The sequence below is a fragment of the Catharus ustulatus genome, chromosome Z (genome assembly GCF_009819885.2).
Source record: "Catharus ustulatus isolate bCatUst1 chromosome Z, bCatUst1.pri.v2, whole genome shotgun sequence".
NCBI lineage: Eukaryota > Metazoa > Chordata > Aves > Passeriformes > Turdidae > Catharus > Catharus ustulatus.
In genome coordinates, this window is record NC_046262.2 from 52,826,209 (window position 1) to 52,841,663 (window position 15,455).

At 42.3% G+C, this 15,455-nt stretch overlaps 1 protein-coding gene across 1 annotated transcript in view; it reads left to right on the forward strand.

Annotated features, from left to right (window-relative positions):
• Positions 1-15,455, forward strand: part of SRFBP1 (serum response factor binding protein 1) — a 73,681-nt gene that overhangs the window by 37,588 nt on the left and 20,638 nt on the right. Inside the window, exon 4 of the mRNA XM_033084733.2 lies at positions 6,343-6,414. Within this exon, the coding sequence (XP_032940624.1) occupies positions 6,343-6,414 (72 nt within the window). The remainder of the gene's footprint in view (positions 1-6,342; positions 6,415-15,455) is intronic.

Genomic DNA, 15,455 nt, shown 5'->3' on the forward strand with positions numbered 1-15,455 from the left:
CAAGTGGTATAAATTGTTACTGGGAATTGTCACAGTCAGCAAAGCAGGAAAATCATTAAAACAAAAGTGAATGCTCAGATGAGAAATGTTTTACTGCAGAAGGAGCAGTTTCGAACAAGTAGCAAGTACATTGAGTTTACCTATCATCATAGGACAGTTAGGGAAATCTGGGAGAAATCAGTATGCCTCTCTGGAAGGATTTTATGTAATTCACAGGTGATGGGTAAAGATGAGAGTGATCTGGATTGCCTGGATTCCATTGAGGAAAAAACTAAAGCCAAATGGAAGATGAAATTTCAAGGGCTAAGGCTACAGACTCTTTGTCTAGGATTAGACTTCTCTTCTTCTGTGCAATATTACCAAGAGAGATACTGCTTCCCATTTTATTCCTGCTTTAAAAGTTGTAGTTAAAAAATGAGAGCAAATACAGAAAATACTTAGAGACCTTACATATCTTTGAACTTTTATTCTGTGCTACATGAAGTTCAGGACATCTAATTACTCAGAAAAGAGCTTGAGAGATGTTTTGCTAATAGCTCATGAAGACTGGCAGTAAGGCAGCTATCTAAAGTAGCTTAGCTTGGATTGTGGCAAAAATTAGGGATTTTATAATAAAGCAGGTATGTCGGTGTAGCACTGATTTGTTTAATAAGCTTGCTAATAAGTTTAAAGTACACTTAACTAGACAATGTCATATTTTACTTACCAGATCAATTTTTTGTTATTCTGTTTGTTAATTTTATCCAAATTCTTCTTCTGGTAGTACTGTTCATCTTGGCTGCACATCTGGTAAAACAGGGACTTGAAAAGATAGAGGTTTGGGATTTATTTTTTCTATTTTTTTGAATAGGCAGAGTGCCACTTACTTTGGTGTGGCGGTCCACTAATGTGACTTACACTGGAAATTCTTCTGTGTGTATTTAGGTCACAGCTACTGACAAGGGATTTGGATTTATAAAGTGCTAGGGGAAGAAATATCCGTTTTCTTCATAATCAGTTTGATAATAATCTGTTACAGCGCTGCATTTGTGGAAAACATGCCTTCATAAGTTAAACACATTTGTGCTCTTATAATGGATTTTGTTTCTTTTTGGAAACTGGATAAGCTTTCAGGTGAACCATGTCTGATTTATCTCACTACTTTGAAGATATCCCATTTTTGTGTGTTTTCACAATGGTAGTACTTACCCATAAGTCTAAGGCTACTTCTCTTCTGAATGAGTAAAATACTGAACTTCTAAAGACTATGGGGAGCAAATTGGTTTTGACAAGAAGACATACATACTGTGAGGGGAAAAAAGAGCTGAAAAATGTTCTGAAATTTTTTTCTCTTATACCTTTCTCCTCACTAAGCAACCTAGGAAAATAACAGAAAGTACCAAAATCAGACTGAACGCTCTGGAAAAATAGAAGAAACTTTATGAGAAAGTATTCTTAAACATAGGCTTAAGAGTAAAAATTACGATTATGTTTTAAAAACTGAAAGTGTATTAATGGGTAGCAAACTATAGCTGAGATTTCATCAGAAATATGACTTTTGGTAAAGATCATCTGTTTCTCTATACCCTGATTCTATTACTTATATTTTGTAGAAGTTTCACCACTTTAGGATGAAAGTCATCTTTTCATATGAAGGGCTTAAAACTTGTACAGCTAAGAAGATGCGAAAAAATAATGATGAAAAATAATGAATGTTATGATAAAGATAAAAAATAGTAGTCAAAACAAAATTGAAATCATGTTGTATTCAGTAGTCTGAGGACTCTTAAATTGCTTCCACAGGCCACTAGCAGACTGGGTTTTTTTCTGAGTCATCTAAAACTGCCTGAAACAGCATAGCTGGGAATACATATTGTGTTAAAAATCTTGCATTTCTGAAATGTGTTGAAGCCTCATTTGACAGTGAGTTTTTTTTGTTGTGCTGTCTTGCAGAGGCTATTCAATAAATAGTATTTCCATGCCTTTTAAATTAGAACCTCTGTCTTACTCAGCATCACTTGTATAAAATGTCATCTGAGCAGCCGCAATCAATGTAAACATGAAATCGTATTTTCACATACCATTTACGCTTGACATACGTCTCTTCCATATAGTCTTGTCTTTCTGTGTAAGACAGTTATGTTTTATTTAAAAAAAAAAAAAAAAATCCCAATATTGATGTTTTAAGTTCTGTGAGTACTGGGGAGAGCTCACTGCCTCCTGTGCACTGTTCAGAGATGAGTGCCTGCCCCACAGCTACCTCTTCCCTGTGCCCCAGTGCTCACTTTTCCAACTCAGGGTGGTCTTTGCCTGCCCATACTTATTTTTTCCACAGAGTGGTGTTTCAGTGTAACTTTGTATGCAGTGTTGGCTTTGTGTGCTATTACTAGTTCGGTTATCTCTATAGCTTGCAAGATGTCCACCACTAAAGTCTACCCTGTATTCCACCTCTCCATGGAGCTTGTCGGGTTTTTGTGTAACTGCCCTGATGATCTGTACAGCCACTCTACAGCTTCTTGTGTTATCTATCACAGCCAGCAATTTTCTTATGTCCAGTAGCTTTTCACATCCTGTTTATTTATCTTAATCTCAAGCCAAGGCCTGATCCTCTGCCTGCAACCTGGCAGGATCAAGCTGGCTGACAGATCAGTTCTGACATTGCTCCGGTGTCCACTGGAGCAGCTGCCTGGGCAGTGAATGACTGGAGGGGCATTGGTCCCACACTATTGGAAAAATTGAGTCAGGCTGGTGCTACTGCTGCCATTCCTTTTCCACCTCTTTCCAGTGTTATCTTGGCATTCCAGTGGCCATTGTGGGCTCTGCCTTGGCAGACAGCGGCACCATCATTGTGCTTTGTGTCATGTACATCAGCCTGCAGAGAGTCTTTCCTTCCTTGTGTCCCTGTCTCCAAAGGATTTCATGACAGAAGTGGAGATAGGGGTGCAGTCTGTAAGTGAAAGAAAATTATCTCTTCCATTGTTGCTTACTGCCCATTATCTGAGCCACTAATGCCAGTAGTGCTGGCAATATATTACCTCCAGTAGTTGTCTCTCTCCCACGAGAGAAAACTTGGTTTCTGCAGGGAAAGAAGGGTCTCTTGATCTCAGCAGTTTATTATCCCTCCATAGGCAGTCATTATATCAACACCTTTTAAGGTTTTGGCTTGGAGTATTTTTAGACATTTGGGAAATCAGGAATGATTTTCAAGGAGAAAGAGTATTTGCATTGATTGGTAGGAGGCCTTTGTCTATACTTCCCTAATCTGGGATTACTCTTTGCATACTTCATAAAGTAGTATATATATCTTTTTCCCTCTGAACTTTAGTATTCCTTGTTCATTGGAGCATAGGATCTCTCTTGGAAACCAACTGGCACAGGTTATAACACCAAGCATTAATATGATTGCAGAAAGCAGCTGTGAGAGTATCTGTGAGAGTACTTGGAAGGCAGTGAAAGTATTCTCCATTAGGGGCCTCCAGAAGTGGATTTTCTCAATGCTGGAGGGATAGAAAAGAAAACAGGAAGGGATAAAGAAAAACAGAGAGTAAAAAAGCTGGTGGGAGAAGGCATAAACAGACAGGGACAAAGACAAATCATCTCCACTCACTAATAATGGGCCATTAAAAAACTACTGATACTGCTCTGCAGAAGGCCAGCCTTGGCTTTGTAACTGATAAGGGACAACAGTAGGAACATGAGGATTTGGGGATATTGGGAGGACCTCTGAACTACACAAAACTTATTAAACAACACTTAGAGGGCATAATTGGGAGTGGGCATTTGAGGGGCCAATCTCAGCCAATTTTGGACAGTAAATGTACCTGACCAAGCACTGTGGCAGATCAGCACTGTCTGTTATCTTTATTTCTTTTCTTACCTGTTTGTAATCTCACTTCTTTGTTCCCTGCCTGCAAGTACTGTAAGGACTAGGTGCCAGCTACTGGGGGTATAGGGCAAGCAAAGGGAGTCAGAGTGCATAGCTGAGCTTCACTACCTGTCAGTTGGAAAACAACTGCAACATCTGTGGACCTGGGAGAGACACCTCCAGGTCTCTGGGCACACTGAGCTGGGCTGCACCATCAGGGCAAGAGGAATCCCGGACTGGTCTCAGAGATGCTGGAGAGGGCATCCATTTATAACATCCCTTCGCACAATTGGAAAGAGGGTTCCATGATAGATATTCAATGCTAAGGTTTTTCTTGTGAGTCAGGTGCATCTCAATGTTGAGAAAACTGTGCTGGGAAATATACCACTCTCTCCTTTTTCTATTTGATTGTCTGTTGCTGATCATTGATAGAGACAGAAAAAATATATTTATTACAGTAACTTTACTCATGTGACATTTACAAAACCAAAGTTCTCTAGAAGAACATTTAAGTCAAAAATTCTTAGTTTGCCTTAAATCTAGGAGAAGTGAAGGACATCATTTATAAATTTGGGGATTTAAGCCTGAACAGAAGGTTCTTGGCCTCATTCTATATCCTAGGGATTTCAGTGTGACTTTCATGACTTTAAATTCCAAAGTGTAATTCATTCTCCAGTATTATTTGTGATTCTGCACTGTCTTGGGAATTCTGCAGTGTTGTCATATCAAAATTAAACTGACCATTCTCATGGAGAGATGGCTGAAGTTTGTCTGCCTCTGCCCTGAACCCTGTTGCTGCATTTAAATCCTAAGGAGACAGGAAATAGGCAGCTTTATTTGGGATGATGATCATAGGAATTATATTTTGGGGTTTTTTTAATAAACCAACAGCTTGATTTAATGAATAATATTGGGTTCCAGAGCTTCATTCATAACCCCCAACCTCCTATATGACAGTAAACATGTCACTTAAACAACATGTCCTACTTTCACCATCTGTGAAACACTTTGGAAAGTCATGGAAAACTGACTCATAGGTCTTTTCCATCTCTATTAGGTCATCCTACTGTTCATCTGCCAGTAGAAGATTGTTTCCTACATCCACCAGTGTTTTTCCAGTGTGGATCGTGATTGGGCTTCCACTAGTATCTTTGGGAGATGATTTTGCAGATTTCTAGATCTCATTGTCAGGAAGCTCTTCTGACATTCACAGAAAGGAGGAGGCGGGGGTTGTTGTTGTTAATTTAACTAAGTTCTGTTACTTTTCCCCCATTATTATTGTTAACATAATAGGTAATTGTTTACAGTTAATAGATAATTGTTTGCAGTTTTAAGACGTATGGAATTCGTGCAGCACCTTAAAGGTCTAGATAAATTGCAAGTCTCTGAAAAATATCTTACCTATGCAAAGAAGCAAAACATAAGGTTTTGAGATGTAAGGTATGACCTTTTATAAGAAACCAAGCTACTTGTTTCTTCCTGAAATTATGTCTAAGGAGGTGTACAGACTGCTCCAGATTTAGGACAGAAAAGGGATAGAATATGGAATATGGAACTTAACAGTGGAGTAAAAATGAAGGTATTGGAATAGGTTTCAAGAATGCTTAAGCTGGGAAAGAAAGAAATTAACAAGTACAATGTAGTTGTTGAACATGAAAGCTATCAGAATAAGTAAATTACTTTGTACAGAATTTTAACTTTTCAAAATGTGTGAACATTATTTAGGTCTGGCATAAGAATAGTTAAACTGCTTTTAAAATGGCCATCTGGGAAACAACTGGTATGTAACATGATTTTTGGTTGCACTGCCTGACAAGGAAAATAATGTTCAGTTAATTCAGTTGATGAGGTTAATAGAGCATTTTGTAATACAACCTACATAAAGCATACGTCTTAAAATAGCAAGAAATCTGTCGTGGGGGCATGTTTCATAAAATATTCAGCTTTTAACAAAATCCACTCGTCCAGGATTTTCATTCCTCTATTTCAACTGTCAATGCAAATGTTTAAGTCCAGGAATGCAAACTGCATGTTCAGTCAGTCTCTTGAAAAAAATATTGTCTTCTTTTCTAATCTCAGCTTCATTTTCATTGTCTTTAACTTATATATTCATGTACATTGATAAGTTATGATGTAATTGCATCACAAGATAAGACAGGAATTTAAGACCTTCTAAGGTTTATTTGTAGTACAACAGTGTGGACAATTGAAATATTTCTGTGAATAAAACCACCCATTCTGCATACTTTGCTGTTGAATAATCCCCCTTGCCTCCAGCACCAGTATATACAGTCAGGTTATGTGTAAGGTAGTGTTTTGGAAAGTCAGTATAAATGTAGTGTTTACATACACTCAAAAAATTTTGCTACATAACAAACTGGTTTTCTTCCTTTAAGGGATTAGGGAGGTGCCGTGGTTAGAATGTTTGTAAGGAAGATGAGCCATAGAAAGACTTCATAAAATCTGATCATCTGAATAAACTTTTCTTTTGTCTACAGGAAATAAAACCAGATGAAGTTACCAGACTTGCTCTTAGGACAGAAGTTAATTTTGAAAGTGTCTGCAAAAAGGTAAGACTTACTGGCTTTTGTTTTCCTTCCCCTGCTTCTCTGAGTGTAAAAAGGTGGGTGCATGTGTAGGTTCAAGTACATGGATTTGACACAGTGTGTTCTGTTTGTTGCATTGTGTCTTCACTGTAGCTCTTCCTTTTCATGGGACGTATCTACAGAGAAATGAATAGCTGTCTAGTATGAATTGTCATTAGTCTGGTGGGCTAATCCCTAGTAATTGGAACAGAATACCAAGAAGCATAGTAGTGATTTCTTAGTCTTTATAAATAGATTTGTTATGTTTATGTAGTATATATGCATGATTCAATTAGTGTAAATAATCTAAGTAAGCTTTCAGCAACAGCTGGAAAAAGGTTCTCGATACTTTTAAATGCAGAGAGAAGTTTCCACATGAACAAAACATGACAAACATTAGCTTGAAATCAAAGAATAATTCTAACAACTCTCTGGCTCATTCATTTCAGTGTAATGTTTCTCTTGAAGCCTGCTGATGTAGAGTATAAAATATTAACTACCTAACTAGTGATGTCTGTAAAAGGTTAAATGAAGACATAGAAAGAATTATGAAGACACTCATTGAAAGGAGCAGCTGAGGCTGAGAGCAGTACCATTTTAAAGAACGTGCTACATTATTGATGCCAGAAAGCAATTCTGAGTTTAAAAATGTCAATACATTAAGTTTTATGGGTTTTTTAGCTTTATCCTTAATTCCTGTGGGTGGTCCACTGAGGAGGGCTGAAACCTGAAATGTTTATAGTACACAGGCTAAGTTTTAATGTAGAAGTGGGTCATTTACTCCTGTAATGGCATCATTAGTTTGTAATATTACTCTGCTGTTGCATATTGCAGTCATATCAGTGTGATGTAGTTCAGTTATTAGCATAGTGTGCAGCAAGCTTTTCAGTGTTTTATGTCAGCAAAATCAAGTTAATAGGAAAATAGAATAGGAATTTGGTGTTTCTGGAGAAGCGTTTGGGTAGAAACATCTTAACTGATTTCCTTTCTCTTAATGATAGAAGAGAGTAAGGAAAAGGTCACAGATGCAGTGATGTGAAGCTCAAAAGCATTCTTCTTTTAAATCTATTTGACCAGAATTTTCCAGACTGAAGATGAGGTAGTCAGAAAGTGGTTACTGTAATGTTAGAAATGGGGCAGACGTGAAGATTTTGAGTGTATGAGAACAGGTGGAGAGGGTTGAAGAGGGATGCTAAATTCAAACAGTGACATTTTGTCACTTAACCATAGGAGATTCTTCTGCCAAGATTTCGAATTCATCAGGCTTATGCTAATCTCATAAAGCGAAGGAGCACCAAAATGCAATTATTGATGCTATTTTTAAAGGAGTTTGTAGGTTTACCATTGGAATTTTATTTTCCAAAGTGGCAATTTTATTGGTGAGGATGCTTGAAGGAATATAACTAATCTTACTTTCACCCCATTTTTTTAATATATTCATAGTCACGACTGATGGTGTTCTTCTCATGTTTACTTTAAATCTTAAAATAGGCTTTAATTTAGTTTTAATTCTTGAAAACCTATAATGCAGGTATTGTTCTGGAATTGTTTTGGGGTTTTGATTTGTTGTTTGTGTTACAGTAATTTCACAACTCTAAGGTGCACCCTTTTGACTGAAATTTTGATTGAAACCCACAAGTGCACCTTATAATCCAGTGCACTTTATATATGGACAAAGTTCGAAAATTTTCCAACCTGGAAGTGCAAGCCAAGCGGTGAGCCAAGCTGCACAGCTCTGCATGGCTCGCACGATTCTGTTTCTTATTGGTCACTTTGTTGCACACAGATCCTCGCTGCAAAAAAAAAAAAAAAAAAGCGTCTTATATTCCAGTGCGCCTTATAGTCATGAAATTACTGTACTTTCTGCCGCTGGCCCTGTTTTTCAGGGAAATGGAAGTCTGTTATCTCACAGTTTTTAGTGGATGGAACATACATTTGAAATCAAGCTGATTAATGAATGAATGCTGATGCTTTTTTAAACCTGTAACGGGTTTTAACTTCACTACAGTAGAAGACAATGTACAATTGTGTGACAAGTGGTGGCTCTGCCATCATAACTTCATTGGTTGCTTTTGGTTAGCCATAGCGTATCCCCAGCTGATGAAGGCATCCCTTCTGTGCTTAAACAGAAGTTAGATCTCCAATATTTATTTCTTACTTTCCTGCAGTTAGTCATTAAACATGCAATAAAAAATATTTGATTTTCTATCCTTAGCAATATTCTGTAGTCTCATGAAATACAGACCACACTGTTTACCTTTTCATTAACTTGAATTTCAAAATATTTGAAGGAAAACATCCTGTGGCTGTTTTCATTTTCAGAATAGGTTTGTTTTCATTGACAAAAGGCGATCTGCTTTTAATTTACTGTGGAATGCTGAATATTAGTTTTGCATAGTGGTTATGCAGTGAAGATACTTTTTTAATTGCTTTTGCTTACTGAGCTTTTATGTTCCATTACTGCTTCCCAGCATTTTTCAGAATAAGCTAAGCATACTTCTCTATTTAAAAAGAGATTGCATATGTTTCAATCAGGTATAATAAAATTGTGCTAAGTGTTTAGCAAGTGGCAATTTGCTGGGATTTCTTACGCTTTAGATTTCAATATGACTGTATTGTTAATAAGCAGAGCAGATTTATCTAGTTGCAGGGAGTGTTGGCAAGAGTTACCAGTCCCATGACACGAGACTTTTTATAAAAGCATTACAAGAACCAGCAGGTGAACAATTCTTTGTGCATGTCTGCTGAAATATTTTTGATCCATCTGAATATTGTTGCAGCTGGCACCATTGTTACAAACAGGTGATAAATTCTGTTGTAAAAATTGTAATAAATGTTACCATGCAACTTTAACCAGGCTTTATATTGTTGGTTCTATTAACAGCTGTTGAAAAACAGAACCTGTATTTTGTAGGTTTTCTCCAAGTCCTTGTGCACTTTTTGTACCAAGTTTTGCGTTGTCTGCCACAAATTATATTTGACAGACATTAGTAAAGTTTCAAAAACATGTCACAGAGCTCATATTTTAAGCCTACATTTGCACATTTTGAGCTGTTGCACACAGCATGTATTCCTGCAATGTATGGGAAGCTTGATTCATCAGTGTTGTGCTCCAGGACGCTGAAATTATAAATTAGAAGCTAATCCCAATAATGCTGTTCATTACAAGCAGAAAACAAAACTGAACATTGGCCAAGTCTTAACTGTTATCTTCAACTTGTTGCTAACATAGATTTACGATAATCCAGATAGGTGCCATTAGGCGGGATAGATAAGTTAATATGTATTGATGTTTTTTCAAGTATTAGAAAATTATGTTTATAATCTGAGCTGTTTCCTCAGGAAAAGTGGACATTGGTCTGTCCACCTGCAAACACCTTCATCATAACCACAGTTGGTTTTGTTGCCCTTTGCTAAGAGATACTAACTTACTGTGGCATCTCATTTAGCTATTCTTCCAGTAAGTTTTTGGTGTATAGCTCATGAAGGAAAAGTCCCTGTGTTTTAAATACTTCAGAATGACAGAATTCCAGTATAATGGAACTCTACTACAAGCAGTGGTATGTCATCTTGCCTTAAGTCAAAATACTACTGATTTTTTCTAAAGAATAAACTCTATATGTTTCAAAATTCAGCAACTGTCTTATTTGGGGAGCAGGGTTGAAACAGAAATTAACTATTGTATTTTAGTTTGAGTGAAGAATAGAATACCGGTATACATAATTATCAGAAATTGAATTGGGCATGTGTTTCTGACTTACAGAACAGGCATTCACAGGTTATAAATACCACCCATATTTTTTGTTTCCAGATGCAATCTTCACATATCCTTAGGAGCGTGATATTCCCTTCTTTTATATTGATCTTAATCTCTGGTCTTTGAGAAGAATGTAATTTGTCCTATTAAGTCTTGTATTTCCCCCCATTGCTCAAATCGTGTTGTGTTTGAATCATGCAGATGCTTGTCTGCAAAGAGCATTCTACACAGCAAATTTTGAGTACAGTAATTTCACGACCATAAGGCGCACCGGACTATAAGGCGCACTTTTTTTTTTTTTTTTTTTTTTTTTTTTTTTTAAGCGAGGCTCCGCCCCCAGCTCCCCCCACGCGGTTGCTGGCCAAGGCCCTGCCCCAACCCGGCAGCCATTGGCCCCCGGGCCTGCCTGTATCCACCATTCCGTGCGGCGTCCCCGGTGCTGGAAAATGCCCGCCACCGCTCCGTGCAGCATCCCCGGGGCCGGGGAACGCCTGCCACCACTCCCTGCGGTGTCCCCAGGGCCGGGGAATGCCTGCCGCTCCGTGCGGCGTCCCCAGGGCCCCGCTGCTCCGGGAGTTCCCTGGTGCTCCAGGTGCCCCCATGCCGGCGGGATTGCCCCACGCCACCACTGCCCTGATTCCAGCGGCTTTCCCACCCTGCGCGGCGGCCGCGCTGATGCTAGCAGGTCCCCCCACGCGGAGCACCTCTCCCTTCACATCCTGACGCTGCTACGGGACACCTCTCCCCTCACAGCCAGGCACAGCCCCGCGGGGCTGTTCCCTCCTCACAGCCCCGGGGCCGTTCCCTCCTCACAGCCCGACACGGCCCCGCCAGACCACTCCCTCCTCACAGCCCGGCACGGCCCCGCGGGGCCACTCCCCCTCACAGCCCGGCACGGCCCCGCGGGGCCACTCCCCCTCACAGCCCGGCACGGCCCCGCGGGCCCACTCCCCCTCACAACCCAGCCCTGCTGCGGAGCCACTCCCCTCGCGGCTTGCACTTCCGGTTCGGCAAATTTTGCCACTCTGTCCATCAGATAAGGCGCACCGGACTATAAGGCGCACTTCCGGTTTTGGGGGAAAATTTTAGTCAAAAGGGTGCGCCTTATAGTCGTGAAATTACTGTATATTGTGATCCTCAGAGTTTTTGGCGGGGGAACATCCCTCTGAATCGCAAGGTTGCTGAAAAGCTTGACACAGTTTCTAATCATGCTGAGAAATTTTTTGTGGGACAGCAATGTAAGTCATTAGTAGCTTTGAGAAGCCTTTTTTCCTTTTTTTCTTTTCTTTTTTCCTAATTTAAGGGCTGGCAAGCTTATTTTGGATTGTTTCATGTACAGGGACCTACTTTGTCTTGTTTGGGATTTAAATGGAATTCAAAGATTTTAGAAACAGGATCTCAGGCACTTCATGAACAGCCATAGGGAGACATGCCAGGATTTAACTGAGGAATTGTGTACACAATATGAGTTTGATCATTTAAAATCTAAGCTGCCTCATGAAGACAACTAGGCTTAACGTGATTTGTAGGGTTGACATTAGTGCTGTGTATCTTCTGCTGCAGATATTTTTAACGGATGCCCAGATGGATATATTACACTTAGAAGTTCTGGGGTGAATTAATTTAATATCTATGGCATTTACCTATTGTTGTGGGCTGGGGGAGGTTTAGATTTTCCCATTATTATGTTAAACTAGCCGAGGTGGCTTCTCTTTTAGCCGTTTAAGTGCTCAAGACAAAAGGATGGCTGGGTGGGCCCAGATTTTCTTGATTGCTGAAAGTGGAGTGCTGCTTTTGTCCTTCGGCGGGTGGGGGGACACTGGCAGCTCACCAGCCGAACTCGAGGAGAGAGGTTGCTTTCTCCGTGGTGGGATCAGGCTCTTAGGACTCAGACTGATAAAACTTCCTGCTTCTGAGAACAACGCTGAGAACTGGGACGTCCACGGTGAGCAGAGTGTTTTCCTCACCCTTCTCCCCACCTGGGACGGCCGGTGCCACCTCGCTTCCCTGCTCCTGCAGCAGCCGCGACTGAGAGGCTGCCCTGCCCTGCTCCATTGGGACTGTGCGGACGAGGAGGGGCATCTGGAAAAAGGACGAGGAGGGGTGACTGGAAAAAGGGACTGAGACTGAGTTTCGTTCTGTTCTGTCACTGTTTTTTTCTTTCATATAGCTGGTGCTGTTTTTGTTTGTCTAGTAAATATATCAGTGAAGAACTGTTATTCCAAACCCATACCTTTTCACCTGAGAGTTCCTGAATTTCCTTTTCCTGGCAATACTGTCCCTTTAAACTAGGACAGATCTTGGCGCCCAACGTGGGGCAGACGAGGTTAAGGAATAACAGTTCTTCAGTTGCCTGAGATTGTCTTTTTGTGTGCTAGCAACATGTGGTCCAGCAACATGTGGGGGAAGAGCCCATTTCCATTGTTAGGGTGATGGGGGGATCACAGGAATTGTCTTTGCTGGAAGCTGAGGTGAACCTGACAGGGGAGGGGTGGCAGAAACATCCGATTGTAACTGGCCCAGAGGCTCCATGTATTCTAGGCATAGACTTTCTCAGGAGTCACTATTACAAAGCCCCAAAGGGATACAGATGGGCTTTTGGAATAGCTGCTGTAGCGGTAGAGGGCATTAAGCAGTTGAACACTTGCCTGGACTGTCAGAAAACCCATCTGCATTGGGACTCCTGAAGATGGAAGAGCAACAAGTGCCAATTGCCACCTCAACAGTGCACTGCCAGCAGTGCCAAACGAATCGAGATGCCGTGATCCCCATCCATAAGATGATCCGTGAGCTGGAGAGCCAAGGAGTGGTCAGCAAAACCCACTCACCCTTCAACAGCCCCGTCTGGCCTGTGCACAAATCTGAAGGGGAATAGAGATTGATTGGGACTATCGTGCACTAAATGAAGTGACTCCACCACTGAGCGCTGCCGTGCCGGACATGCTGGAGCTCCAGTACGAGCTGGAGTCCAAGGCAGCACAGTGGTATGCCACCATTGACATTGCCAACGCATTTTTCTCCATTCCCCCAGCAGCAGAGTGCAGGCCTCAGTTTGCTTTCACTTGGAGGGGCGTGCAGTACACCTGGAATCGTCTGCCCCAGAGGTGGAAACACAGCCCCACCAACTGCCATGGACTGATCCAGGCTGCACTGGAAACGGGTGAGGCTCCAGAACACCTTCAGTACATCGATGACATCATTGTGTGAGAAAACACGGCAGTGGAGGTATTTGAGAAAGGAGAAAAGATCATCCAGATTCTGCTGAGAGCTGGCTTTGCCTTTAAAAAGAGCAAAGTCAGAGGACCTGCCCGAGAGATCCAGTTCCTGGGAGTAAAGTGGCAAGATGGACGGCGCCAGATCCCCCCTGAGGTCATCAATAAGATCACCGCAATGTCTCCACCAACCAGCAAGAAGGAAACACAAGCTTTCCGAGATGCCATAGGCTTTTGGAGAACGCACGTTCCTGAGTACAGCCAGATTGTGAACCCTGTCTACCTGGTCACTCGTAAGAAGAATGATTTCCACTGGGGTGCTGAGCAGCAGCAAGCATTTGCCCAGATCAAGCAGGAGATCGCTCATGCAGTAGCCCCTGGCCCAGTCAGGACAGGACCAGAGGTAAAGAATGTGCTTTATTCTGCAGCCGGGAACCATGGTTTGTCCTGGAGCCTGTGGCAGAAGGTGCCTGATGAGACTCAAGGCCGACCTCTGAGATTCTGGAGCCAGAGCTACAGAGGGTCTGAAGCCAATTACACTCCCACAGAGAGGGAGATCTTGACTGCCTATGAAGGAGTGCAAGCTGCCTCAGAGGTGATTGGGACGGAAGCACAACTCCTCCTGGCACCCCAACTACCAGTGCTGGGGTGGATGTTCAAAGGAAAGGTTCCCTCTACCACCACGCCACCAACGCCACATGGAGCAAGTGGATTGCCCTCATCACGCAATGCGCCTGCATCGGAAACCCAAATCACCCTGGGATTTTGGAAATAATTACGAATTGGCCAGAAGGTGAAAATTTTTGTCTCGCCGATGACGAGGAGCAAGAACAAGTGAGCCGCGCTGAGGAAGACCCACCATATAACCAACTACCAGGAGATGAAACATGCTACACTCTTTTCACCGACGGCTCCTACCGCATCGTGGAGACGAACTGGAAGTGGAAAGCAGCCGTATGGAGCCCCACGCGACAGGTTGCACAAGCTACCGAAGGAGAAGGTGGATCAAGTCAACTTGCTGAAATCAAAACTGTTCAGCTGGCCCTGGACATTGCTGAAAGAGAGAAGTGGCCAAAGCTCTACCTTTATACTGATTCGTGGACGGTAGCCAATGCTCTGTGGGGTTGGCTGGAAAGGTGGAAAAAGGCAAACTGGCAACGTAGGGGAAAACCAATCTGGGCTGCTGATGAGTGGAAAGACATTGCCACCCGGGTAGAGAAGCTACCTGTGAAAGTTCGTCATGTGGATGCCCATGTCCCCAAGAGTCAGGCTAATGAGGAACACCGACACAATGAGCAGGTAGATCAGGCCTCAAAGATAGAGGTGTCAAAAATAGACTTGGATCGGCAACACAAGGGAGAATTGTTCCTGGCTCGATGGGCCCATGACGCCTCAGGTCATCAGGGCAGAGATGCCACGTATAAGTGGGCACGAGACCGAGGGGTGGATCTAACCATGGACAGTATCTCTCAAGTTATCCATGACTGTGAGACGTGCGCTGCCATCAAACAGGCCAAGCGGGCAAAGCCCCTCTGGTATGGTGGGCGTTGGTCCAAATATAAGTACGGGGAGGCCTGGCAGATTGACTACATCACACTGCCTCAGACCCGCCAAGGCAAGCGCTACGTGCTGACCATGGTGGAAGCCACCACCGGATGGTTGGAGACCTACCCTGTGCCTCATGCCACTGCCCGAAACACCATCCTGGGCCTTGAGAAACAGGTCCTTTGGAGGCATGGCACCCTTGAGAGAATTGAGTCAGACAACGGGACTCATTTCAAGAACAGCCTCATAAATAGCTGGGCTAGGGAACACGGCATTGAGTGGGTGTACCACATCCCCTACCATGCACCAGCAGCTGGGAAGGTCGAATGGTGCAATGGCCTGCTTAAAACCACCTTGAAGGCACTTGGTAGGGGGACTTTGAAGAACTGGGAAAGTAATCTACCAAAGGCCACATGGTTAGTGAATACCCGAGACTCCACTAACCGAGCAGGCCCTGCCCAATCTGAGTTCTTGGGAGCACCAGATGGGGATAAGGTTCCAGTGGTACACAT